The 26,172-nt window shown below is 42.0% G+C and overlaps 1 protein-coding gene and 1 non-coding gene across 2 annotated transcripts; one reads left to right on the top strand and one right to left on the bottom strand.

Moving 5' to 3' along the window:
- LOC129830609 (sal-like protein 3) lies at positions 1 to 25,658 on the bottom strand. The gene is given in 5 exon segments (XM_055893162.1): positions 1 to 59; positions 62 to 416; positions 606 to 949; positions 1,161 to 4,121; positions 25,577 to 25,658. Coding segments are annotated over 5 exon segments (3,801 nt in total).
- On the top strand, positions 6,768 to 6,843 carry trnaa-ugc (transfer RNA alanine (anticodon UGC)). The gene has a single exon. It is a non-coding gene; the product is annotated as a tRNA-Ala (tRNA).
- Positions 25,659 to 26,172: the final 514 nt, after the last annotated feature.

Below are 26,172 nucleotides of genomic sequence, written 5' to 3'. Positions count from 1 at the left end.
TTAATCTACCATTAAAGTTATTTCAATTGATCCCTTTTTACTGTCATCAATTAACATAGAAAGTGTCGGTTAATTCTAAGGTCCATGGCTGTCTTTCCCAGACTGGTCATTGGTGGGCTACCTCCAGTGCTGACTCTGTCCATTCCTGCCGTCATGGCATGAAGCTGTGGGATCCACCCATTCTGGATCACTGAGATCTCATTGTTCTTCATGGCCAGACCATTGGTTATAGCTGCTGCGTAGCGATTCCAGAACCCGGTGTCCATGTGCATGGCCTGTGCCGTCAGGTCCTTCTGAAACATCTCTCCTAACTTCATGGCAGCTTCCCCTCCCAACAAGGCCATGGGGTTCTCCGCCGACAGACGCCTGCCTCTTCTGGCTGGTGCCTTGTTCCACATGTGAGTGCCCATGTGAACCTAAAGAGGAATGAGGGAGAGGGGATGGACAAGATGAAACAAAAATCCATTAAAATGACTCATAGCTGATAGAGCGTTTTCATCTATAAGCTGAACATATTCTGAAATTGTTTGAACAACAGGTACAGAGTCTTTAGAGTGTTTGGGTAATAAATACAGTAATTACAATCCAAAAGAAATGTGTAGTACCTTCAGGTTTCCTTTAGTTGTGAATGCCCTGCCACAGATGGAGCAGCCGAAAGGTTTCTCCCCTGTGTGGGTCCGCTCATGGATCTGTAGAGCGCTGGCTGAGGAGAAGTTCTTCCCACACGTGTGGCAGTTGTGCTGCTTCGGGGTCCGTCGAGGTTGAGGTGGCCCAAGCAGAGAAGTGATTCCTGGGTTCAGCAGAGATGGAGGACTGGCAGGGACCGGGAGGCCAAATGGATGATGCAACCCCTTGTTGAAATTCATCGGTCGATGGTACCCATTCATTTCAGATTTGATCATCCTTGGCGCAATGCTGGTAACCAGGCCAGGAATGCTTTGGCTGGCACCTAAAACAGCTAGATAAAGGGATGTTTTACAGTTTTTTAATATGTTTTGGGGGTAACTGAGTGAGATCTACATTTGCTAGATAGTGAAGGGGGAAAACAACATTTTCAACCATTGTATTGATACAGAGCATTTAAAAATGTAACACTGTTTAACATTGTTATTACACTTACTCTATACCGTTGATATTATCAGTTGATATTGTAATCTTACCACATTCTCTACTCAGGAACATCATACTGTAAGGACTCTCCTGTTTCACACACTGCCTGTTAGGTTGCATCCCTCTCAGATCCAGGGCCACTCCGTTTCCCAGTACCGGAGTTAAGGTGGGCGAATCAGATTGCTCACTCTTCACTGAGGTTGTGATCTCTTGGGACTCTCCACTGTGCTTCTCAGACAGGGATTTGCAGAGGTGGACCACAGAGTTTTGTGCAGGTGACACTGGTAGATGCATGGAGGTGGACGATTCAGACACGTTTGGGTTGCCGGCTGTATTGTGATTCTGTCCTTCTCCCACTATAGAGGAGTGGATAGCAACGCGGCGTTCACTGTCCATAAACCCATTCATCATTGACTTTAGCCCAAAGGAGTGGTTTAGGGTAGAGTCTATCATTTTCATTTGGTTCTCCAGTGCAGCCATGCTGGAGACAACAGCATCAGAGTTCGGAGGAGAACTAGAGACAGAGCTCAGGGGTTTGAGGGGATCTACACCCACTTCTTCTTCTTCCTCCATGGAGTCGTCATCCATGAGGTCATTGTCATAGTTACTCAGGCTGTCAAAGTTTTTCTCATGGAAGGAGAGATCAGTGTCCAGGTCCTGTAGGCCGTCCATTAAGGGTGAGTTTAAGATCTGACCTCCCATATGCATGTGAAGGTGCTGCTGTAGCACTACAGCTTTGCTGAACTTCTTCTGGCAGATGGGACATGAATGTTGAACCTGGAGAGGAGAGTTTGCTCTGTGGACACCAATGTGTGTCTTCAGGTTTCCTTTGGTGGTGAAAGCCCTGACACACACCTTACATTTAAAGGGCCTCTCCCCAGTGTGGATACAGTAGTGCATCTTCAGCATGCTCTGGCAGCTGAGCATGCGGTGACAGAGGACACACTGGTTGGGGTCTGTAATTTTCTTGTCTATGTTCTCCACCAGCTGCTGGAGCTTTGAGGTCTCTGACGTTTGCATAGAGTCCAGGAGGCCACCGAATGGAAACTTGGCTTTGAACAGGTCAGAGGCCAGGGAAAGTGGTGAGGAGTTAGAAACAGGGGAAGTTGGAGCACTGGGCTCAGGTGTGGATGTGGTCATAGTCATGGCTGTTCTTGTTGCCACAGTAACTGGACTCACCCTGGGTTTAGTCATGCAGTTTTGGGGAAGGTGCATTTCCTCTGCTTGTCCCTCCTCATTAGACTGTGGAGACTTTAAAGCCCTGGGAACACTGGTTTCATTGCCTGTAGTGTTCGGCAACAAAGACACACATTCATCTGAGTCTGGGGAGGGCCTAAAAGGAGATTTGATGGATAGTGGGACACTTAGAGAGTCACTTGAACTTCCCATAGTAGTCAGAGTGGAGGGAAGCTGAAGGCCCATAGAGGTGGGTACCATCGCTAAAACAGGTTTGCGTTCTAGCCAAGTGGCTACTGGTTTTTCAGGAAGGAATGACATTCCATAGGGAATACCGGAGGTCGTTAGCACATTTTCTAAATAATCCGGAATTGGATAAGCGTTCATCTGAACATGGGGATACTTTTCTTTGTGTCTCTGGAAGTGGACTTTCAGGTTCCCTTTAGTGGAGAAGCGATTGCCGCAGATGTTGCACTTGAAGGGCCTCTCCCCAGTGTGAGAGCGCAGGTGGATCTGCAGCGAGCTGTCGCTGCAAAACACTTTGGCGCAGAACCTGCACTTATGCTTGAAAAAGGGCTCCTCAGGGCTGGGCTTGGTATTGAACATGGACACGTTGGGCAGCTTGCCATTCCAGTGGTGCTTCAACAGGGCAGAAAGGGGGTCAAGGGCATTAATCGTGGCTGCGATGCTGGCCAGGGGGTTGGGGAAGATGACACTACTGGGGGGGCTCTGAGGTTGAAACGGCAGGCTGGATGATGAGCTGAGGAGACTGTTGCTCTGACCCTGCATGGAAGGTGGGCAGGACAAGGTCAGTGTCTGAGTACAGCTACCGCTTGTATGTGAACCTGTGTAGGGAGGCTGTAAGAAGGAAATAGTGTTGCATGTAGTAGGGGGAGGGAAAGAGTTGTCAGAGGGAGCTGGGGTACATCTAACATCTCTCGTGTGGGCCTGTCCGTATGAAGTTTGTGAGGAGAGTGTGTCGGACCTCTCAATCACAGACACAGACACTTGTCCATTGACGGCCGAGGGTATCATCCCATACTGTGGTAGGACAGGGGTGGCGATGAGACTTTGGGAGGGGAAAGGGTTCGGTGCCATTGATAAGTCCCTGGAGACTGGGTTTAGTGCTGTTTGTGTGGGCTGTCTGTTCATGAACATCACCTGGCTACGGATCTGCTCAATAAGCTGTAACTGGTGGACCTGTTGCTGTTGCAGAGCCAACAGGTGCTCCAGGATCACTAGGATGGCCTCTGTGGCCGCCTTCCCTCCTGCCCCACTGCTGTGGAGGCTATGGGAGAACTGGGCCACAGCCACCTGGATACTGTGGAGGGTCTCCAGCGTTACGTTCGTACTGGGCATGCTGCTGGTCATAGAGGAGGACTGAGATGAAGGGATGGCCAACTCGGTTCTATCTGGGCGATTCTGGGGACCAGATGACTTATGCATGTTGTGGTGCTGCTGCTCCATCTCCATGGATTCATCTTCCATCTCTCCCATGTTCATCTCCTCTAACATATCTGTGCTGTCATTATCATTATCATTCACAGGCTCCACCAGCTCAAGGCCCCCATCCACTGACTCGATGTCTGCTGAGTCGCTGGGGGCCAGGCTAAGAAGGGCCAGACTGGGGGTTCGGGAGGATCCAGCTTGGGGTCCCTCAGGTCCAGGCATCCCCTCATCTTCCTTCACAATGAGGACCTGAGCTGGATCCTCTGTGGAGCTTCTTGGGTGCTCATACAGATCGGGCCAGTTGAAGAACTCATCACATTTTTCACACACGTGCGTTTCCCCACTGCCACTGCGACGCTCCTCCTCATCCATTCCCTCCAATTGTGCTGCATGGAAAAGAGGGAGAGAAGAAAATAATTGTTTGTTAATATAACGAGGAAGACTATAACGCTTCAATTACATTAAGAGTAAACATTTTTAATGATAAACAAAATATATAGTTTTCATTCTAAATCTATTGATTAATTGCATCATAATAGACCCAGTTTCTACTAAATTCTATCTATTTTTATGCAATATCCTTTTATGCAAATGATGTGAGCTATTAAGTGGATACTGCAACTTAATGACATTCATTGATTATTGATTTCCAACGCATTCATAGAATTCACGTGCCATGTCCGTTGAGTACAAATTGGGTCTTAGACACGCTCATTCCCTATTGTGATCAACCACTAATTTCCGGAATATTCCAGAACACTTGACTCTGTCAAACAAACATGTTATCATAGTCTATCAGAGCATGTCTGGATTTTTTTTTAATTATCTTTGTGAAATTGTTTACAAAATGAACTTCTGTAAACAAGTTGAAAACAAGTTCATACAATTGCAATATTTCAAAATAATATTTTACAGTTAATTAAAATGTCTACATTCTGTGAATGAATGTGATATGATAGTTATAGTGTAGTAATTTAAGAAACAAAACAAGGAAAACCCTATATTTGTTCTTCATTTACTCAATTCTATAGGAACCTTTTAAATTATTAATATAGAATTCTGCTTCTATTTTGAAAGTAATACTTAGTTTAACATCTTATCAATTCTTGTGGGCTGGCTAAGGAGTATTGGTGTCTCTGAGGGGCCTTTGGCCTGGTTTGCTAACTACCTCTCTCAAAGAGTGCAGTGTATAAAGTCAGAAAATCTGCTGTCTCAGCCACTGCCTGTCACCAAGGGTGTACCCCAAGGCATGATCCTAGGCCCCACGTTCTTCTCAATTTACATCAATAACATAGTTCAGGAAGTAGGAAGCTCTCTCATCCATTTATAGGCAGATGATAGTCTTATACTTAATTGGCCCCTCCCAGGATTTTGTGTTAACTTCTTTGGGGTAGGGGGCAGTATTTTCACATCCGGATGAAAAGCATGCCCAGAGTAAACGGCCTGCTACAAAGCCATAAAAGCTAGAATATGCATATTATTACTATATTTGGATGGAAAACACTCTGAAGTTTCTAAAACTGTTTGAATGATGTCTGTGAGTATAACAGAACTCATATGGCAGACAAAAACCTGAGAAAAAATCCAACCAGGAAGTGGGAAATATGAGGTTGGTCGATTTTCAACTCAGCTCCAATTGAAGATACAGTGGGATATTGGTAATGTTGCCCTTCCTAAGGCTTCCACTAGATGTCAACAGTCTTTAGAACCGTGTCTGATGCTTCTAATGTGAAGTGGGGCCGAAGGAGAAGGGAATGAGTAAGGTCTATCATGACCTGAACATGCGCTGACCATGCGAGTTCACGTGAGAGCGAGCTCTGTTCCATCGCACTTCTGAAGACAATGGAACTCTCCAGTTGGAACATTATTGAAGATTTATGTTAAAAACATCCTAAAGATTGATACAATACATCGTTTGACATGTTTCTACTGACTGTTACGGAACTTTTTGACAATTTGTCTGCTTTTAGTTCGCGCTTCGAGACTTTGGATTTGTTTACCAAACGCGCTAACAAAAGTAGCTATTTGGACATAAATGATGGACATTACTGAACAAAACGAACATTTCTTGTGGGAGTCCTGGGAGTGCATTACGACTATTCATGACTTTTGTTGACTGCATAATATGACGGATATATTTGTGTCTTGATTGGACTCTGAGCGCCGACTCAGATTATTGCATGGTTTGCTTTTTCCGTAAAGCTTTATTGAAATCTGACACAGGGGTTGCATTAAGGAGAAGTGCATCTAAAATTCCATGCATAACAGTTGTATCTTTTAGCAATGTTTATTATGAGTATTCCTGTAAATTGATGTGGCTTTCTGCAAAATCAAAGGATGTTTTGGAACTTCTGAACGTAAGGCGCCAATGTAAACTCAGATTTTTGGATATAAATATTACCCGAACAAAACATACATGTATTGTGTAACATGAAGTCCTATGAGTGTAATCTAATGAAGATCATCAAAGGTTAGTGATTAATTTTATCTATATTTCTGCTTTTTGTGAATCCTCTCTTTGGCTGGAAAAATGGCTGTGTTATTCTGTGAATAGGCACTCATCTAACATAATCGTTTGGTTTGCTTTCGTCGTAAAGCCTTTTTGAAATCGGACACTGTGGCTGGATTTACAACAAGTGTATCTTTAAAATGGTGTAAAATACATGTATGTTTGAGGAATTTTAATTATGGTATTTCTGTTGTTTTGAATTTGGCACCCTGCAGTTTCACTGGCTGTTGAAGAGGTGGGACGCTACCGTCTCACGTACCCTAGAGAGGTTAAACGCTCTACATCAAAGCTTTCTTAGTGTCCTACAAGCTTTCTCAAACCTTAACCTTGTTCTGAACACCTCCAAAACATAGGTCATGTGGTTTGGTAAGAATAATTCCCCTCTCCCCACAGGTGTGATTACTACCTCTGAGGGTTTGGAGCTTGAGGTAGTCACCTCAGACAAGTACTTGGGAGTATGGCTGAACGGTACACTGTCCTTCTCTCAGCACGTATCAAAGCTGTAGGCTGAAGTTAAATCTAGGGCCCCGTGTGGCTCAGTTGGTAGAGCATGGCGCTTGCAACGCCAGGGTTGTGGGTTCGATTCCCACGGGGGGCCAGTACAAAAAAAATGTATGAATGTATGTACTTGTAAGTCGCTCTGGATAAGAGCGTCTGCTAAATGACTTAAATGTAAATGTAGACTTGGTTTCCTCTATCGTAATCGCTACTCTTTCACCACAGCTGCCAAACTAACCCTGATTCAGATGACCATCCTAACCATGCCAGATTATGGAGATGTAATTTATAGATCGGCAGGTAAGGGTGCTCTCGAGCGGCTAGATGTTCTTTACCATTCGTCCATCAGATTTGCCACCAATGCTCCTTACAGGACACATCACTGTATATTTTTCTCTACAAACTGGTGATCTCTGTATACCCATCACAAGACCCACTGGTTGTTGCTTATTTATAAAACCCTCTTAGGCGTCACTCCCCCCTATCTGAGATATCTACTGCAGCCCTCATCCTGCACATACAACACCTGTTCTGCCAGTCACATTCTGCCAAAGGTCCCCAAAGCACACACATCCCTGGGTCGCTCATCTTTTCAGTTCGCTGCAGCGAGCTACTGGAACTGGAATTCAAACTGGACCGTTTTATCCCAATCTCTTCATTCAAAGACTCAATCATGGACACTCTTACTGGCAGTTGTGGCTGCTTTGCGTGAGGTATTGTTGTCTTTATAAGAATGTGTTCTTAACTGACTTACCTAGTTAAATAAAAATAAAACAGCTATCACTCAAATATGTACTTCTTGGTCTGATGTTGATAATAAATAACTTCACTAATATTTACATAATCTAGCTATAAACATGTGGTGAACAAAATTGTAATTCCTGGCTGCAAATTCCTCCTTTGCACATACAAGAAAATTATATTTTTTCCTTTATATGATATTGATTTTGAACATGCAATAGGTACAGATATATTGATGTCTATTCTATAAGGAAGCATAATGCTGGGAAGTTCCAGCATAAATTAAACTTAATGTGCATCTAAAATGCCACCCTATATAGTGCACTACATTTGACCAGTGCCCATAGGGTGCCATTTTTAACCTTTATTTTATTACACTAACACCCAAGTTGCTTTTCCTTCTTTTTCCTAAACAGTCTATAAAGTCAGGAAAAAAACGGCAAAAGGGATGACTGTGCATGTCTACTCTTCTATAGAACAAGATAGAATGTAAATATGGCATAAACTTATCTTCGAAACATGAGTGCTGTGATCTGTCCAAGGTTTTGTCTATTCTGTACATCAAATAAATGAAATAAAACAAGTAAACATTGTAGCAAATTCTTTTTTGGGTACTTAGAACTGTCAAACAAACAATGATAGACATAGTTTTTTACTCTTTTTGAGTGAATTCATGTAACTGATTGAAAAACAGGACCATTGTGACAGCACATATGCACAGCAGCTTTCACAATGTGTGTGTGTGTGTGTGTGTGTGTGTGTGTGTGTGTGTGTGTGTGTGTGTGTGTGTGTGTGTGTGTGTGTGTGTGTGTGTGTGTGTGTGTGTGTGTGTGTGTGTGTGTGTGTGTGTGTGTGTGTGTGTGTGTGTGTGTGTGTGTGTGTGTGAGAGAATGTCTGATATACTGTGTGGAATTGTCACAACAACTGCCCTAATAATAATCGGTCAACACACTGAGGGCTTTTTTTCAAGCTTAAAGAGTAGAGAGTCGGTGCCTTTAGAAAGTATTCACACCCCTTGACTTTTTCCACATTTTGTTGTGTTACAAAGTGGGATTCAAATGTATTTAATTGTCTTTCATTTAGTCAACAATCTACACAAAATATTCTAATGTTCAAGTGGAAAAAAATCTAACATTTGTAAAAAAATATATATATGGAAAATAAAACATCTTGATTAGATAAGTATTTAACCCCCTTATCAAATAAAATGTTATTTGTCACATGCGCCGAATACAACAGTTGTAGACCTTACAGTGAAATGCTTACATACAAGCCCTTAACCAACAATGCTTTAAGAAGTGTTAAGAAAAATAAGTGAAGCAAAAAATAGATAATTAAAAAAATTGAAAATAAAAGTAACAAATATTTAAACAGCAGCAGTAAATTAACAATAGCGAGGATATATACAGGGGGTACCGGTACAGAGTCAATGTGCGGGGGCACATGTTAGTCGAGGTAATTAAGGTAAAATGTACATGTAGGTAAAGTGACTATGCCATAGATAATAAACAGAGAATAGCTGCTTTTCCAAAAATGCAAACAGTACGGGTAGCCTTTTGATTAGCTGTTCAGGAGTCTTATGGCTTGGGGGTAGAAGCTGTTAACAAACACAGTGAGATCTGGTTGACAGACTCCCTAGATTGTGGTGTTACGGGTATTCATGTGGGCGTATTACTATGCCTCCCGGAGCAGCTCCTACGTTTGTGAGACAATACAATTTTCCGCTCGGAGCGTACGCAGCGGTACAAGAGATTATCGACTCCCTATTAGCTAAATGGATAATCAGGGAATGTAACAGTACATACAGCACCCACGTGTGGCCCGTTTTGAAACCAACGGGTAAATGGTGTCTTAACATTGACTAACTCAACAAGCTGGTTCCGTTGTCTCGTTGGCCAATGACACAGCTCAACCAAGAGTTGCCAAAGGTGGCAAATACTTCTCCACCATCGACGTGGCGAATGGTTTCTGGACCACGACAGTCGACGCTCGTGACCAACACAAGTTGGCTTTCCCTTTCTCGAACAAGCTTCACGTTCAATCGTTTCCTGTCCGGGTATGCAAATTCCCCTCAGAGTTCAATATCTTCCTGCACAAGGCGATGCCAGACGCAGCCTCCAGGGGTACGTTAATCTATATGGATGATGTTCTCATGAGAAGTGAGACTAGGTCACATCACCTCCACGAGATGGAGGTGCGGCAGGGGCTAAGTTGGCCATCATGAAAGGACAATGGTGCAGGACCAAGGTAAACTACGTTGGGCTTCTGGTGGGTGGTGAGGGCATCAGTCCAAAAGAATCCAAGCAGTCCACAACATCAAAACACCTACAAACCGTCATAAGGTGTGCAATTTCTTGGGAGTATGTAATTACTCCCGTCAATTCATCAAAAACTACACTGACTTGTCAAAGCCTTTAACCCGCCTTCTTCAGAAAGACACCCTGTTCGTTTGAGATGGCACCCACAACGAAGCTGTGACTTCCTTTAAAAACCTGCTACGCGAGGCACCCTGCCTGGTATACCCCAACAAAGACAAGATGTTCTTTTTGGAAATCGTTTTTTCAGAGCACTGCCTTCGGGAATGTACCAAATATGACCAAGACAAACGTGCTTACGCGAGCAAAACACTCAACCCTGCTGAACACAAGTACTCAGACTGCAAAAAAGCACTGCTGTCTGGGCGGTCAAACACTTCACCAATTATATACCAGCAGCATACCACCCTGCATACCACTGCTGGCTTGCTTCTGAAGCTAAGCAGGGTTGGTCCTGGTCAGTCCCTGGATGGGAGACCAGATGCTGCTGGAAGTGGTGTTGGAGGGCCAGTAGGAGGCACTCTTTCCTCTGGTCTAAAAAATATCCCAATGCCCCAGGGCAGTGATTGGGGACACTGCCCTGTGTAGGGTGCCGTCTTTCGGATGGGACGTTAAACGGGTGTCCTGACTGTCTGAGGTCATTAAAGATCCCATGGCACTTATCGTAAGAGTAGGGGTGTTAACCCCGGTGTCCTGGCTAAATTCCCAATCTGGCCCTCAAACCATCATGGTCACCTAATAATCCCCAGTTTACAATTGGCTCATTCATCCCCCTCCTCTCCCCTGTAACTATTCCCCAGGTCGTTGCTGCAAATGAGAACGTGTTCTCAGTCAACTTACCTGGTAAAATAACGATAAAAAAATAAAAATAAAAATGTCAGCTGACAAAAAGGTGATCCTGGAAACGTGTCACTAGCCGGTGACCTTTTTGAAAAGCCAATGAATCCGTGAGGGTGCTGTACACAACCGCAGAATAGCAGCTTGGCTTATGACGCTGCAGAGCCAAGATGTAGTAGTCAACTACGGAAAAAAAATTAAAACCTGCCTTTGAGCGGGGCTTTGGCGGTGTGTCAACGCTGTGGTGACGATGAAACCGACTTCACACCAGACTTCGCCTAGATGCAGAGAACGTGTACCGGCAACACATTCCACCTGCGGTGCATTTGAGTTGGGCCAGGGCTGACTGGACCACCCAGGCAGTTAACCTCTCTTGGGTAGGGGGCAGTATTTTCACCTCCGGATGAAAAGCGTGCCCAAAGTAAACTGCCTGTTACTCAGGCCCAAAAGCTAGGATATGCATATAATTGGTAGGTTTGGATAGAAAACACTCTAAATGTCTGTGAGTATAACAGAACTGATATGGCAGGCAAAACCCCGAGGACAAACCATACAGGGGGAAAAAAATGGAGGTCATAGGATTTTCCAAATGGTTTCTATGGGATACCCTTATTATTAGGAACCTGGTTGCAGTTCCTATGGCTTCCACTAGATATCAACAGTCTTTAGAAATGGTTTGATGTTTTTCTTTTGAGAAATGAAGAAGTAGTCCTATTCATTCTAAGTGTCACTCCAGGTGGACTCCACTGTTTTGGTGCGCGTGAACTGGAGCACGCTTCACGTTGTTTTTATCCGGTAGTAGAAACAGTTTATCCCGTCTTAAATTGTAATTGATTAATTATGTTTTAGGGTACCTGAGGTTGGATTAGGAATGTTGTTTGAAATGTTTGGACCAAGTTTACAGGTAACTTATTAGATACTTTGTAGGCATGTTGGGCGAGTTGAAACCAGTGTATTTCTGAATCAAACGCGCCAAATAAATTGACATTTTTGGGACATAAAGAAGGACATTATCGAACAAAAGGACCATTTGTGATATTTCTGGAACATTTTCGAGTGCCAACAGAAGAAGATATTCAAAGGTAAGGCATTAATTATATCGCTTTTTCTGACTTATGTGGTGCACCTGCCTGGTTGAAATATGATTTTCATGTGTTTGTATCTGGGGCGCTGTCCTCAGATAATCGCATGGTTTGCTTTCGCCATAAAGCCTTTTTGAAATCTGACACAGCGGCTGGATTAACAAGAAGTTAAACATTATTTTGATGTATAACACATATATTTTCAAGAACGTTAAATATTTGAATTTGATATTTTTGAAGTTTGCGCTCTGCAATTTCACCGGATGTTGGGATGCTACCATCCCATCTGCCCATAAGAAGTTAACCACGCACAGCTAGACATTGCCCATATATTGGCCCCACTCTGCCATTGCCTTCAAACCATCACTACCTCGAAGAGAACGTGTGTCTTGGCATGCCGATGGCATTTGTGGATGGTTGTTCTTACCGTAATCTAGGCCACCTACAAGATGGTGTGGGATTGGTATGGCACAACAATATTCTGTGCAAACCGCTTCAATTTCAGCTAGGCAACAAGACCAGACAGTTTGCAGAACGACAGTGAAACGGCGGTGAAACACGACTTGTCAGAACTGGCGATCTATACCAACTCAAACTACGCCAGACTCACCTTCTTGTGCCACTTGCCGTTTTGGAAACAAAAGTACATGACTACTTCAAGTGACAAAGAAGTGAAAAACAAAGAGCTCATTCTAGCTTCCGATGATCTCATAACCAAACAAGTCAAGGGAAACTCCAAATCACCTGGTCATGACAAACTTGGCAACGACCATACCGTGAGTATGGCGAAATCTGGTACAATTCATGGGCACCCCTTGGGTGTTAGGTGCTCAAGACGCAATGATCACCGAGGCGGCCATGGTGTCTGCGGTAATGCGTAGCCATGTAGCACCACGGGAAACATCTTCGCATGAACATAATGTGTTGCTAACTCATTCATTCCTGAATTGTTACCTGGTAGCAATGCAACACCAAGATGTCGCTGTCCACGGTTTCTCCTGGCTTTCCTGTTTGTTCCTGTCAATCACCCAGTTTCCAAATGTCACGTTCCTGACCTTATTTCCTTTGTTTAGTCTTTGTTTAGTTGGTCAGGACGTGAGCTGGGTGGGTGTAGTCTATGTTTTGTGTTTCTATGTTGGGTTTGTTGTTTGGCCTAATATGGTTCTCAATCAGAGGCAGGTGTTTTGCATTGTCTCTGATTGGGAACCAGTGCAAGCCTGTTTGCACTGTTGGTTTGTGGGTGATTGTTTCCTGTCTTTGTGTTCTGCACCAGATAGGACTGTTTTCGGGTTTTCACATTTATTGCTTTGTTGCTTGTAGTGTTCACGTTCTTATTCTTTATTAAATCATGTTGAACACTAGCCACGCTGCGTTTTGGTCCTCTCCTTCATCCCAGGAAGAAAGCCGTTACACCAAACTGGTTTTGGCAGGCTCACGCAACTTAACAGCACCTCACATTTGTAGATGACCTACTGGTTTATGTTTCAGAAACTGACGCCACTCGAAGGTGGGTGGGTCCTAAAACACAGAGGGGGATAATGATAGCTCATGCCCACGACGAGCCATGTGGAGGCAATAAGGGTGTCAGGCTACATGTGAAACATTGGAACAGGTGGCCCACTGGTCTCACATTGAACAAGACATGGCACAATACGTGAGGGGATGTCTAGTTTGATGCCAGTTTCAACCCTCCAAGCCACTTCACAGAGCACCCATGTGTCTTACGCCTGGAGCTTGATCCAGATCGACTGGGTTGGTCCAGTTGCCAGGTCGGCCAGAGGCAACAAATATATCCTCACAGTGACTTGCGCATTCACAAAGTGGGTGGAGTGCATGCCCGCAACCAATGACACAGCGGAAACCACGGCCGTTCTTTTGCTCAACCACGTTTTCAGTCGTTTCGGCCTGCCCGGAGAAACCGTGGACAGTGACAGAAGAACCCAACTTTCGGCAGCTGTAAGGACCGAACTGTGTTGGCTCTTGGGAGTCATAGGTAAACTCCACATCACATATCACCCTTGGAACTCCGGCAGGGTAGAAAGGTGCAACTAAACAAAAAAAAAAAAATCCTGACACTTCCACTGCATCTCCTGTACCAACTGGGAGATGTCGCCGTAGCCACCGCCTACACGTCTCATCAATACGTGAAGTACTTGCAAACCCACCTCCAGACTACCTTTGTGTACACTCAAGGAAAGTTGGAAAGAAGTGCAGAAGGTGACGAGACCCATTACGACAAAAAGGCCTCACACCAGGTGGTCGGGGATAAGGTGTGGTACTACATACTGTATACACCAAACCCGCGGGCGTCGCAACAAAGTTCCTGCCCCACTAGACGGGGCCAAACGAGATTGGGGTGAAACTGTCACCTGTAGCTTATCAAATCAGAATCAGCAAAACACTACTTTAAAGTGGATCCCCAGGAACTAAATCAAGTTGAACACTCCCTCTGGGAATAGAAAGGGTGCAAGCCTGCACCGAATAGACAGAAACCTAGCAAGTCAGAGGTACTAAGAAAATTCTTAAGTATCCTCAGCTGATCCCTTTCAGGAGATCAGTACGTTTCACCTAACATCTTTTCTTCTCTTCCCAGCTACAAGATATGTTCGTTGTCTCTGTTGATATTGTTCAGCGCTGTGCTGTTCAAAATAGGAAAATCAGCAACATTTTCTGTGTCAAAACATTTTGGTTTACAAACCAAATAACTGAAATAATCAAACAATATCTCAGATTATGCGTTTCTGTAGGACGGAGTTCCTTTGGCTAACTAACCCAGCAAATGTAATCACGAGCGGACCCCTACGGGATTGATCCAGGACTCCTTATAACTAACTGCAGAGTACACACACAGAGGGTGTACGTCCGCCAAGATGCAGAGAACGTGTACCGCCAACACATTCCACCTGTGGCGCATTTGAGTTGGGCCGGGGCTGACTGGACCATCCCAGGCAGTTAAGCACGCCCAGCTAGACACTGCCCATATATTGGCCCAACTCTAAAAGTTCACAGTCATCTAGTCAGAACTAGCAGAGCCCATGTGAGAAAATATACACAAGCTAATAGTGTAATTATAGAATGCTAGTAGATGTATATTAAGAAGCAAAGTGACAACTGCATCGTTGTCATCAACATTGTTGCTTATGCTGCATTGACCACGCAAATGTCTCGTGGTCGAGGCAAAACAAATGCGTTCATTGAGTGACGGGAGCCGGGGCTAGGTCTGTGTGGAAAGTGGCATTGAGAGAGAGAGTGGCGAGAGATGATTCAAGTAGCGAAGTAAACTATAAAAATGGACGTTACACACTGCGTGTCACATTTAACAAACAAAACATACAAATACCGTTATATACCGTTAAAAATACCGTTAAAGGTAAAGTAAAAACCCATACCGGTCCGTGCATCAATACAGGTATACCGCCCAGCCCTAAGAATATCTATAGATTGAAAACGGTTCTAAATGTAGGATTTTGGCGCGACAGTACCCATGTGAAAATTGCCACAACCTCAGCAGGAAAATAATCCAGATTTCTATCTCAACCCTTAGCTGTTAATGTGTACTAATACCAAAGACGTTCACTACCTCTTGTTAGGCGTGTATATGGAAGGCCAAGTCAAGTGCAGGAGAGCGGAGTATAATAAACAGGCACACTTTAATACCGGTCAATAAACGACAGCACATCAAACATACTAGTGCCATAAAAACACCGTCTAATACAAAAGTGCAGCGCCTGACAAAATGTCCACGTAACAATAAACAATTACACACAAAGACGTGATGGGAAACAGAGGACTAAATACATGTAGATTGATTGGGGAATGAAAACCAGGTGTGTATGGAACAAGACAAAACAAATGGACATATGAAAAATGGAGCGGCGAATGCCGGTGACGTCGATCGCCGAACGCTGCCCGAACAAGGAGAGGAGCCGACTTCGGCGGAAGTCGTGACACCTCTGTCCTAGCAAATTGTTCGTCAGGGATAACACTGAGCGTATTTGTGGTCTTAAGCCTATCACCAGCGAAGAACGCTGTAGAGCCAAACTAACAATAAGGGATGGGGTCACCACCACACAAGGGTTGTTGTAGGGAATCGATGGTTGGTTAACACCCCGTTTGCGTCCGCCACTATGACTTATGAACACCATGACGCGTTTGCTAAGCATTCTCTTGAGCTACCACGAGCCATTCAAAACCAAATCCAGTATGAGGGACCAATGACTGTTGATCTTAGTGTACTGGATGAGGCACTTTTAGTGTATCCGACTGACTACAACCCAAAAGATTGGTCTGTCACCCGCTCTTGGACGGTGCCGGACAGTATCCTGACTGTTACCATGATCCTTAGTCTAATTTCCCTTGGTGTGTGCACCTACTACGTACACACGCGCAATTGAAGACCTAATGAGGTCTTATACTAGGATCACCTGTGGGACGGAAGTGATCCCGATTTTTGGAAAGTTGGCAATAGATCCTGAAACCCGGGGGTCCATCCACAGGGGGTCCATCCACAGCAACCCCAGCCTCCTCTCCTGAATTCGCTAGGTCAGCACCGTAATGTCCCCTGTTTCCACATGCCTTAACCTCTCTTGGGCACGTGAGACGGTAGCGTCCCACCACTTCAACAGCCAGTGAAACTGCTGGGCGCCAAATTCAAATACAGAAATACTCATTATAAAAATTCTGAAAACAAAACATATTTTACATAGGTCGTGAATCCAACCACGGTGTCAGATTTTAAAAATGCTTTACGGCGAAAGCATACATTACGATTATGAGAACATAGCCCACAAGACAAATCATTACATACAGTAGCCAGCCAGATAGAACAGTTACATAATTTAGAAATAGAGATAAAATTAATCCCTTACCTTTGATGATATTCATATGGTTGCACTGAGCAGACATTCATTTACTCAATAAATGTTCCTCTTGTTCGATAAAGTCTCTTTATACCCAAAAACCTCCCTTTTGTTCGCGTTTTCTTCAGTAATCCACATGGTGAAACACAGTCAAAACAGGAAGACAAAAAAATCCAAATTGTTTCCGTAAAGTTTATAGAAACATGTCAAACGATGTTTATATTCAAACCTCAGGTTGTTTTTAGCCTAAATAATCGATAATATTTCAACCGGACAATAACGTAGTCAATATAAAATGCAAACAAGAAGCGCACTCTCTCGGTCTTGCGCACGAAAAAGCTCCGTGAAACTTTAGGGTCCACTCATTCAGACTGCTCTTACTTCCTAATTTTTCGGAATACAAGACTGAAACACAATCTAAAGACTGTTGGCATCTAGTGGAAGGCATAGAAACTGCAAGTTGAGTCCTAAGTCAAGGGATACTGTAATGGCATTGAATAGAAAACAACAAACCCCCAAAAAAATGGATTTTTCTCAGGTTTTTGCCTGCCAAATCAGTTCTGTTAAACTCACAGACACTATTTTAACAGTTTTGGAAACTTTAGAGTGTTTTCTATCCAAATCTACCAGTTATATTCATATCATATCTTCTGGGCCCAAGAAACAGGCCGTTTAATTTAGGCATGCATTTCATCCAAAATTCCGAATGCAAAATTCCCTACCCCGGAGAAGTTAACTACCCACCTTCAAGTAGGATCGCCCTAAATATGACATTAGAGACAATGCCATGATAGAGTAATTTAGCCAAGACCTTGGATGTATATAGAACATAGTCCAAGTTAGATGATTAAGGTGTCGTAGCTAAATTTTGTATATCTTTTGATTCATTTTTGTTTCATTTCCTTTGACACTTAGGAAGTGAGAGAGCCGTAAACAAGTTCCCCATACAACCACCAGTAAGTAACACAACAACGCTCATTTGGGGAAGAAACGTAATAATGTGTTGCCTGAGTGTTGTGTGTTATTAACCTCTCTGGTTCAAGTGGGACGCTAGCGTTCCACCTCGACAACAGCCAGTGAAATTGGCAGGGGAAATTTGGCAGGGAGACAAATTCAAAACAGAAATCCCATAATTAAAATTCCTCAAACATACAAGTATTATCCACCATTTTAAAGATAAACTTCTTGAAAATCCAACCACAGTGTCCGATTTCAAAAAGGCTTTACTGCGAAAGCATACCATGCGATTATGTTAGGTCAGCACCTAGTCACAGAACCATACAGCCATTTTTCCAGCCAAAGAGAGGATTCACAAAAAGCAGAAATAAAGATAAAATGAATCACTAACATTTGATGATCTTCATCAGATGGCAATCATAGTACTTCATGTTACACAATACATGTATGTTTTGTTCAATAAAGTTCATATTTATATCCAAAAATCTCAATTTACATTGGCGCGTTATGGTCAGAAATGCATTGTCTCAAACAAACATCCGGTGAAAGTGCAGAGAGCCACATCAAATTACAGAAATACTCATCATAAACATTGATAAACGATACAAGTGTTATTCATGGAAATAAAGATGAACTTCTCCTTAATGCAACCGCTGTGTCAGATTTAAAAAAGGCTTTACGGTGAAAGAACACTTTGCGATTATGTTAGGTCTGCACCTAGCCACAGAAACCCATACAGCCATTTTACAGCCAGGGAGAGTGTCACAAAAGTACGAAATAGCATTAAAATTTATCACTTACCTTTGATGATCTTCATCTGGTGGCACTTCCAGGTCTCCATGTTAGACAATAATTGTTTGTTTTGTTCGATAATGTCCCTCTTTATGACCAAATACCTCCTTTTTGTTCGCGCGCTTTGTCCAGTAATAAAAGGCGCGTGCACTAATTCCAGAGGAAAGTTTTTAAAAGGTACAATAAAAGTTAGTAGAAACATGCCAAACGATGTTTAAAATCAATCCTCCGGTTGTTTTTGTCATAATTTATCAATAATATTTAAACCGGGCAAAAGCTTCGTCAATAGGAAAGGAGAAACAAGAAAAGCGCGTTCCCGATCAGGGCGCATGGCTGATGAATGGAAATTTCCACTGGCCACTGATTGAATGTTCTGTATCTCCCTCATTTTTCAGAGTAAAAGCCTGAAACAATGCCTAAAGACTGGCCACATGTACAGGAAGAAACAGATCTCGTGAACTAAATCTTTGTATGGTGGATAGGCTTACAATGGAAAAACAGCCTTCAAAATAATAGTACTTCCTGGTTGGATTTTCCTTGGGTTTTCGTCTACCATATCAGTTCTGTTATACTCACAGACATTATTTTAACCGTTTTGGAAACTTTGGAGTGTTTTCTATCCAAATGTACTAATTATATGCATATCCTATCTTCTGGGCCTGAGTAGTAGGCAGTTTAATTTGGGCACGCTTTTCATCCAAAATTCCGATTGCTGCCCCCTACCCTAGTGAAGTTAACGTCAGCCTTAGTTACTGCCTAGATCCACTAGCCAGGACAACCGGACGACGGGCCAGAACGCAGAGCCACAGCCGGACCTCCTCTGTCCATTGTGGTAGTGGTCTGCAGCTTGCAGGCATCCTACCAGGTTAAACCCGCAAGGGGGGACTGCTACGATGAACCACAGGGTACCCTTGTGACCCGAGGGTATAAAACATGTGAGTGAAGAATTTACATATCAGACTAAGTTTACTACACGCTGCAGTAAAGGTTTATGACTAGTTGTGACCCCGAAACGCAACACAAGGTTGAAGACAAAGTAAAATCTCTGAACATTCAAGTTTATGGTGGAGTACCTATTCTAAGTACTGTATCTAGGAAGGTGAACTTAAGCAGGACCCTCTGGCTATTATTTTCAAGTCACCGGGTGTCTACACGTCCCTCCTACCCATGCTGGTAGCGTCGACACGGCTGATTAGCCGTCCTGTGAAGACCACTCACAGAACAAGTGCAAGGAAACAGACGACTAAGAGAAAGGACATTGTGACATTGTGTGGACAGAGACTTACACCTGAAGACGAAAGAACAAGGCGCGGGCCAAAACTTTCCCACTAAGCAGAACTCTCGGCCCACGAATAGATACCCAATGGAGACCTTCAACACGTAAATACATGCATTACACTTTTTACCCATAGGAGCGGCAGTTCGGGGGCAAGGTCTTAGGGCTATAACTAAGCATAGTTTACAAATGTATCCAAGTGTTGAATCTCTTTAAATCTCCATCTTGTGCAACACGTGTCATATTGTCTTGGGTCACTTGGTATCTGTTGTCATTGTATTAAATTCTAGTCAATAGCCTAGACTGTTTGTGTATGTGTATCTTATGTTATTATTTAGCTTGTTAGTAAATAAATCATCAACTCAATTTGTGTGGTAAGGAATGATTAGTGAGACTCGGGTTTGTGCAGATTTACAAATTACGCGACGTTCAGAATGAGACTAATGAGGAAATTAATAAATTAGTGAGTGCTATGAAATCAATATTCTGATATACTTTGAGTTAAATCGGGAAACAGTAACTCATTCAACAAACTTTTCCCGTGGTGCCTCAGGTTACCGAGTTAATGGTTACCTGATAAATTTAATCACGTAATTATAAACATAGTTAATTATTTGATAAATAGCATGTCATCACATTAATGATAATACTTCACGACACTTGGCACACCTGTATTTGGGGAGGTTCTCCCATTTTTCTCTGCAGATCCTCTCAAGCGCTGTCAGGTTGGATGGGGAGCATCGCTACACAGCTATTTTCAGGTCTCTCCAGAGATGTTCGATCGGGTTCAAGTCTGGGCTCTGGCTGGACCACTCAAGGACATTCAGAGACTTGTCCCAAAGCCACTCCTGCGTTGTCTTGGCTGTGTGCTTAGGGTCATTGTCCTGTTGAAAGGTGAACTTGCCCCAGTCTAAGGTCCTGAGTGCTCTGGAGCAGGTTTTCATCAAGGATCTCTTTGTACTTTGCTCCGTTCATCTTTCCCTCGATCCTGACTAGTCTCCCAGTCCCTGCCGCTGCAAAACATCCCCACAGCATGATGCTGCCACCACCATGCTTCACCATGGGGATGGTGCCAGGTTTCCTCCAGGCCAGAGATTCTCGTTTCTCATAGTCTGAGAGTCCTTTAGGTGACTCCAAGCGGGCTGTCCAAGCGGTCTGTCATGTGCCTTTTACTGAGGAGTGGCTTCCGTCTGGCCATTCTATCATAAAGGCCTGATTGGTTGAGTGCTGCAGAGATGGTTGTCCTACTGAAAGGTTCTCCCATCTCCAGAGAGGAATTCTGGAGCTCTGTCAGAGTGACCATCGGGTCTTGGTCACCTCCCTGACCAAGATCCTTATCCCTCGATTGCTCAGTTTGGCCGGGCTGCCAGCTCTAGGAAGAGTCTTCCATTGATGGAGGCCACTGTGTTCTAGGGGACCTTCAATGCTGCATAAATGTTTTGTTACCCTTCCCCAGATCTGTGCGTCGACACAATCCTGTCTCGGGAGCTCTACAGACAATTCCTTCGACCTCCTGGCTTAGTCTTGCATTGTCAACTGTGGGACCTCATATAGATAGGTATGTGCCTTCCATGTCCAATCAATTGAATTTACCACAGGTGGACTTCATTCAAGTTGAAGAAACAGCTCAAGGATGATAAATGGAAATGATGCACTTGAGCTCAATTTCAAATCTCATAGCAAAGGGTCTGAATACTTATATATATATATATAAGGTATTTCTGTTTTTGTGATTTGATACATTTGCAAACATTTCTAAAAACCTGTTTTCACTTTGTCATTTTGGGGTATTGTATGTAGATTGATGAGGAAAACAATTTACTTTATTTTTTAATTACATTTTTTTTTTGTTTTTTTTTTCTATTATAGAATAAGACATAACAAAATGTGGACAAAGGGAAGGGGTCTGAATATTTTCCACATGCACTGAATCTAATCAGATAAACTCTTTCAGACAAGTAGCCTCCCACTGGACACACCAAGTCCTTTCAATTTGGGTAATTTTGAAATATTTGGTTGAAAATTTGATCAATGATATTACAACCTATATTCCCCCCACTCAAAAAGACAGCCAAAAGTTTGTTGAATTTCCAATGTGCTATCACTATGCTTTCATCCATCTGAAAGCACAACCCAATTTTTGGTTTAGTTGTCTATCACTGCGCTTGCAACTATTTAAAATCACAACAAAGTTCAATGTCCGATATTTTGCTTATTTATACAATAGATTAATGTGGTATTACTGTGCTTCATCTAATAGCAGAACCACATGGCCTGGATTGCAGTTCAGATTACATTAAAAGTAGGCAACATGGTGGAAGTGATCAATGCCGTTGGAGATTCTGCACAGATTATCACAACAATTGTGAAGATCTCCACAGACCTGCAATTACCTACGCATGATATGTTGAACACGCAAGCTTTATTAAGATTATACAAGAAGACATTTATACACAACCAAATATCAACATTTGAAGGACATTTATATTTAGTTTGGATAGTTCCATCTGTGTCACTGACCCAGTCTGGCTTTAATTCCAGTTTGTCTACAAATTAGTAATTGATCTGTTGGATTCACATCTATATCTCAACCCCAAATCTACATTAAATTATAGGAGTAAATCAAATCAAACTTTAAAAATGCACTTTAAATAAAGTTTGATTTGATTTAGTCACATTGTTTAACTTACATTTTTGGTTGAAATGGAGATGTAAATCTAACATATTAATTATTAATTTGTAAACAAACTGGAATTAGGTCAGTGGCACAGATGGAACTATCCAAGTAGAAGATGCATCGCCTTCAAATGTTGATATTTGGTTGGGTTGACAACCAAACACAATTCAATATCATTACATTTGAATTCAATCAGAGCTTGAAACCCTAGGCCTGTGTATTATCTATTTTTAGTTGAGTCCAGGGATGAATTGAAACAATAGCTGTTGACTATGAAAAAGATGTATAGGCCTAAATAGTATCATTGACGCTATGAGTGATAAAGTATGGTCACATTTCATTTGCTCTGTTAAACCAACCCTTTGGAATTACATTGATGATAGCACATTGGTAATAGTCAGTGAGAAATATCATACGCAGGGCTGGGCTTGTTTAAAACCTGTTATGGCTGAAAGGGAAAGTATTGAGTAGCCAGATAAAAGATGCCCATTTCAAACGGCCTCGTACTCAATTCTTGCTCGTACAATATGCATATTATTATTACTATTGGATAGAAAACACTCTCTAGTTTCTAAAACCGTTTGAATTATTTCTCTGAGTGAAACAGAACTCCTTCTGCAGCACTTTTCCTGACCAGGAAGTGGAATGTCAGAAATCGATGCTCTGTTCAACTTCTTGCCTATACATGGGCATAAGACGTAAGAGCCTACGTACATTTCATACACCTTCCCCTGGTTGGTCAAGAGGTGGTGAGAGAAACAAAATTGTGTTTATCTTGGTCTAAGGTGGAATAAAAGCTCTTTCTTTGACGTGACCGTCCACTTCCTGTTTCTGGAGCGCGCAAAGGGGACATGGATTTGGCTATTTTTTTGCTGTCGTTATGAATGACTAACTTCTCCGTCTTAGATTTTATTTGATACATGTGTCCATATCATCGTAAAGTATGTTTTTTCAATATAGTTTAATCAGATTATTGAAATTTTTTCGGGAGTTTTGCCATGTTCCGTTCTCTGACTTTGTTGACGTTGGAGAGATATGTAGCACTTGGCAAGTGCCCATGCTAAATGAAGAGGGGAATTTGCCGTTCCAGTTCAAAACAACGACTGTTCTGGACAAAGAACACCTTGTCCAACATTCTGACGGAAGATCACCAAAAGTAAGAAACATTTTATGATGCTATTTCTAATATCTGTCATGCATGTGAACTGGTCATGGGGGCCCAAGTGTTTCTGGCTATTGTGGCTACGCTAATATAGCGCTACATTTTGTTTTCGCTGTAAAACATTTCATAAATCGGAAATATTGTCTGGAATCACAAGATGCCTGTCTTTCAATTGCTGTACACTATGTATTTTTCAGAAATGTTTTATGATGAGTAATTAGGTATTTGTTGTTGGTGTCTGTAAATATTATGGCTGCTTTCGGTGCAATTTCTGATTGTAGCTGAAATGTAAACTATGATTTATACCTGAAATATGCAAATTTTTCGAACAAAACATATGCTATACAATAAATATGTTATCAGACTGTCATCTGATGAAGTTGTTTCTTGGTTAGTGGCTATTTATTTCTTTATTTGGTCGAATTTGTGATAGCTAGTGATGGTGTAAGAAACTGATGGAGTTAGAAAAGTGGTGTCTTTTGCTAACGTGGTTAGCTAATAGATTTACATATTTTGTCTTCCCTGTAAAACATTTTAAAAATCGGACATGTTGGCTTGATTCACAAGACGTGTACCTTTCATATGCTGTATTGGACTTGTTAATGTGTGAAAGTTAAATATTTAAAAAAAATATCTTTTGAATTTCGCACCCTGCACTTGAGCTGGATGTTGTCATAAGTGTACCGGTGTCGGGCTGCACCCCAAACAGGTTAAAACCCTGGATGGGAGACCAAAGGGTAGCTGTAGTTAAATACATTTTCCAGTAGGAGGTGATGCCCCACTTATATTTTTGTTTTCTGATAGTGGAAATAAAGTTGAAGATCTGATATTGTTTTAAAGGTACAAATTCAACATATTTTATACAAGGTTTGTCTATGTCAATATTTGGTTACCATGATGACATAATCCTGTGGTTGAAATTTCACCTTCAAAACAACAGTTTACTTTGATTTACTTTTTTTTCAAATCAAATGCATTTTCCATGTAGATTCAATATGTCAATACTTTTCTTTGACAAATTATGTTGAAACAATGTTGACTTAACCAGTTTGTGACCAGAGGGCTAAGCACTTCAATAGCAGAAGAATATAAACTAACAAAAAAATGTCAATGACCATACATGTTTTCTTTTCAAAACCCGAGGAACAATATACTCTAATAAAAAAAGTTAAATCTTTCCCATTAGGCATCCTCTTTTACCCCTAGACCTATATAGCCTACCTCTACCTAATAAGGGTATCCTTATTATCTTGAACACTTCCTTAATCCAAAACTGAACATTCTAGACCTATAGGCCATTATGTAAATCATATTTCAGTAGTAACCATAGATGCCTACCATATAGTTTTTCATTAACATTATACAGTTACACTATAAGTAGGAAATAATAAATAGTTGATGTGGGTCCTATGTGAAACTATTACATGTTTTATATATTTGTCAAAATGATGTCAGGAAATTATTTGATGACAAATGTAATAACAACAATAGTAATAATTATGTAGCCAGTGATGTAGTGGTAAAAAAAAAAAAACATGTAGGTAAACTGATCGCAGGTTGAGGTGAAAAAAGTAAAGCTTCCTACACTTTCAATGCATTTTACACTGAATGTGTGTAAACTGCATTTACCCTCCACTACACAGCTGCATGTAACTGTTTAAAATATTAATTCACACTGAAAGGATATAGCCTACTGAGCTACACATTTCTCAAGACTAATTTATATCATTAGGCCTGCCAATGGACAAAATTGCACGCATAACTCATGAAAGTGTGCTTGGAAATCGATCAGACAATAGCCTATCCAGAATGATCTTATCATATCCGAGGGGAATTGAATTTATTTGTGCCAATTTATATTATTTACCTAGGCTATGGGCTACCATTTATTTATTCCACTTTCTAGGATTGTATAAGAAATATCACACTTGTGTACAGGATAAAGAACGTTGAAAATATGCTCCCATTCACCATAATACAATATGAAAGGTTATGAAGAACTAAAATACGTTATGAATTAATAACTATTAAAGCAAAATAGGCCTGTAGCCTATTATAGTCTGGCAATCAAATGTCTATGATAAAAAATGTATGTATATGCTTGTTTGCATAAAAGTGTGTGTGAATCTCACATACCATGTTGTGATGGGATGTCAGTTTGCAACTCTTCTTCTTCCGACTTGAGATGTTGTGGTTTCGCTTGCTTGCGGCGGGACATGTTGTCCGTTATCAGCTAGTTGCGTTGCTGCATTTGCCGATACAGCAGCAAACAAATAGAACCCGTCAGAGAAAGTTGGGCCAGTGAAATAAGGTATAGCATATTAGCTGATTTGACCCATGTGCAGATTGCGCATGTCGGTGTAATTATGATGGAGGATAATGCTTAACCACTCTTGGTAGCTTTCGATTGGCTAAGGTCCAACAGACCCACACTAGATATGGAAATGAGGGATGGGTCTCATATTTACACTATACTTTGCTTCTCATTCATCTGTCTTTTGACACGGTCCACCCTACAACAGTGATGGACATTAGGCTACGTGTGAACAGTTCTCCAACAGTTGGTTTTGTTTACTTTTGTAAATACATTTTTTCCTTCCGTTTTTACTGTAGCCTACATTTTCCCCCAACGCTTATTTGAGTTTAAGTACGTCACATCGTTCTCACGAGCCCTTTCTTTTGATTTTCTCCACTTCCATTCCTGTTTTTGTCACATTTGACAAATTATTGTG

This window comes from Salvelinus fontinalis, chromosome 32 (genome assembly GCF_029448725.1).
Source record: "Salvelinus fontinalis isolate EN_2023a chromosome 32, ASM2944872v1, whole genome shotgun sequence".
Taxonomy (NCBI): Eukaryota; Metazoa; Chordata; class Actinopteri; order Salmoniformes; family Salmonidae; genus Salvelinus; species Salvelinus fontinalis.
This window is presented reverse-complemented; position numbering and strand designations above follow the sequence as displayed.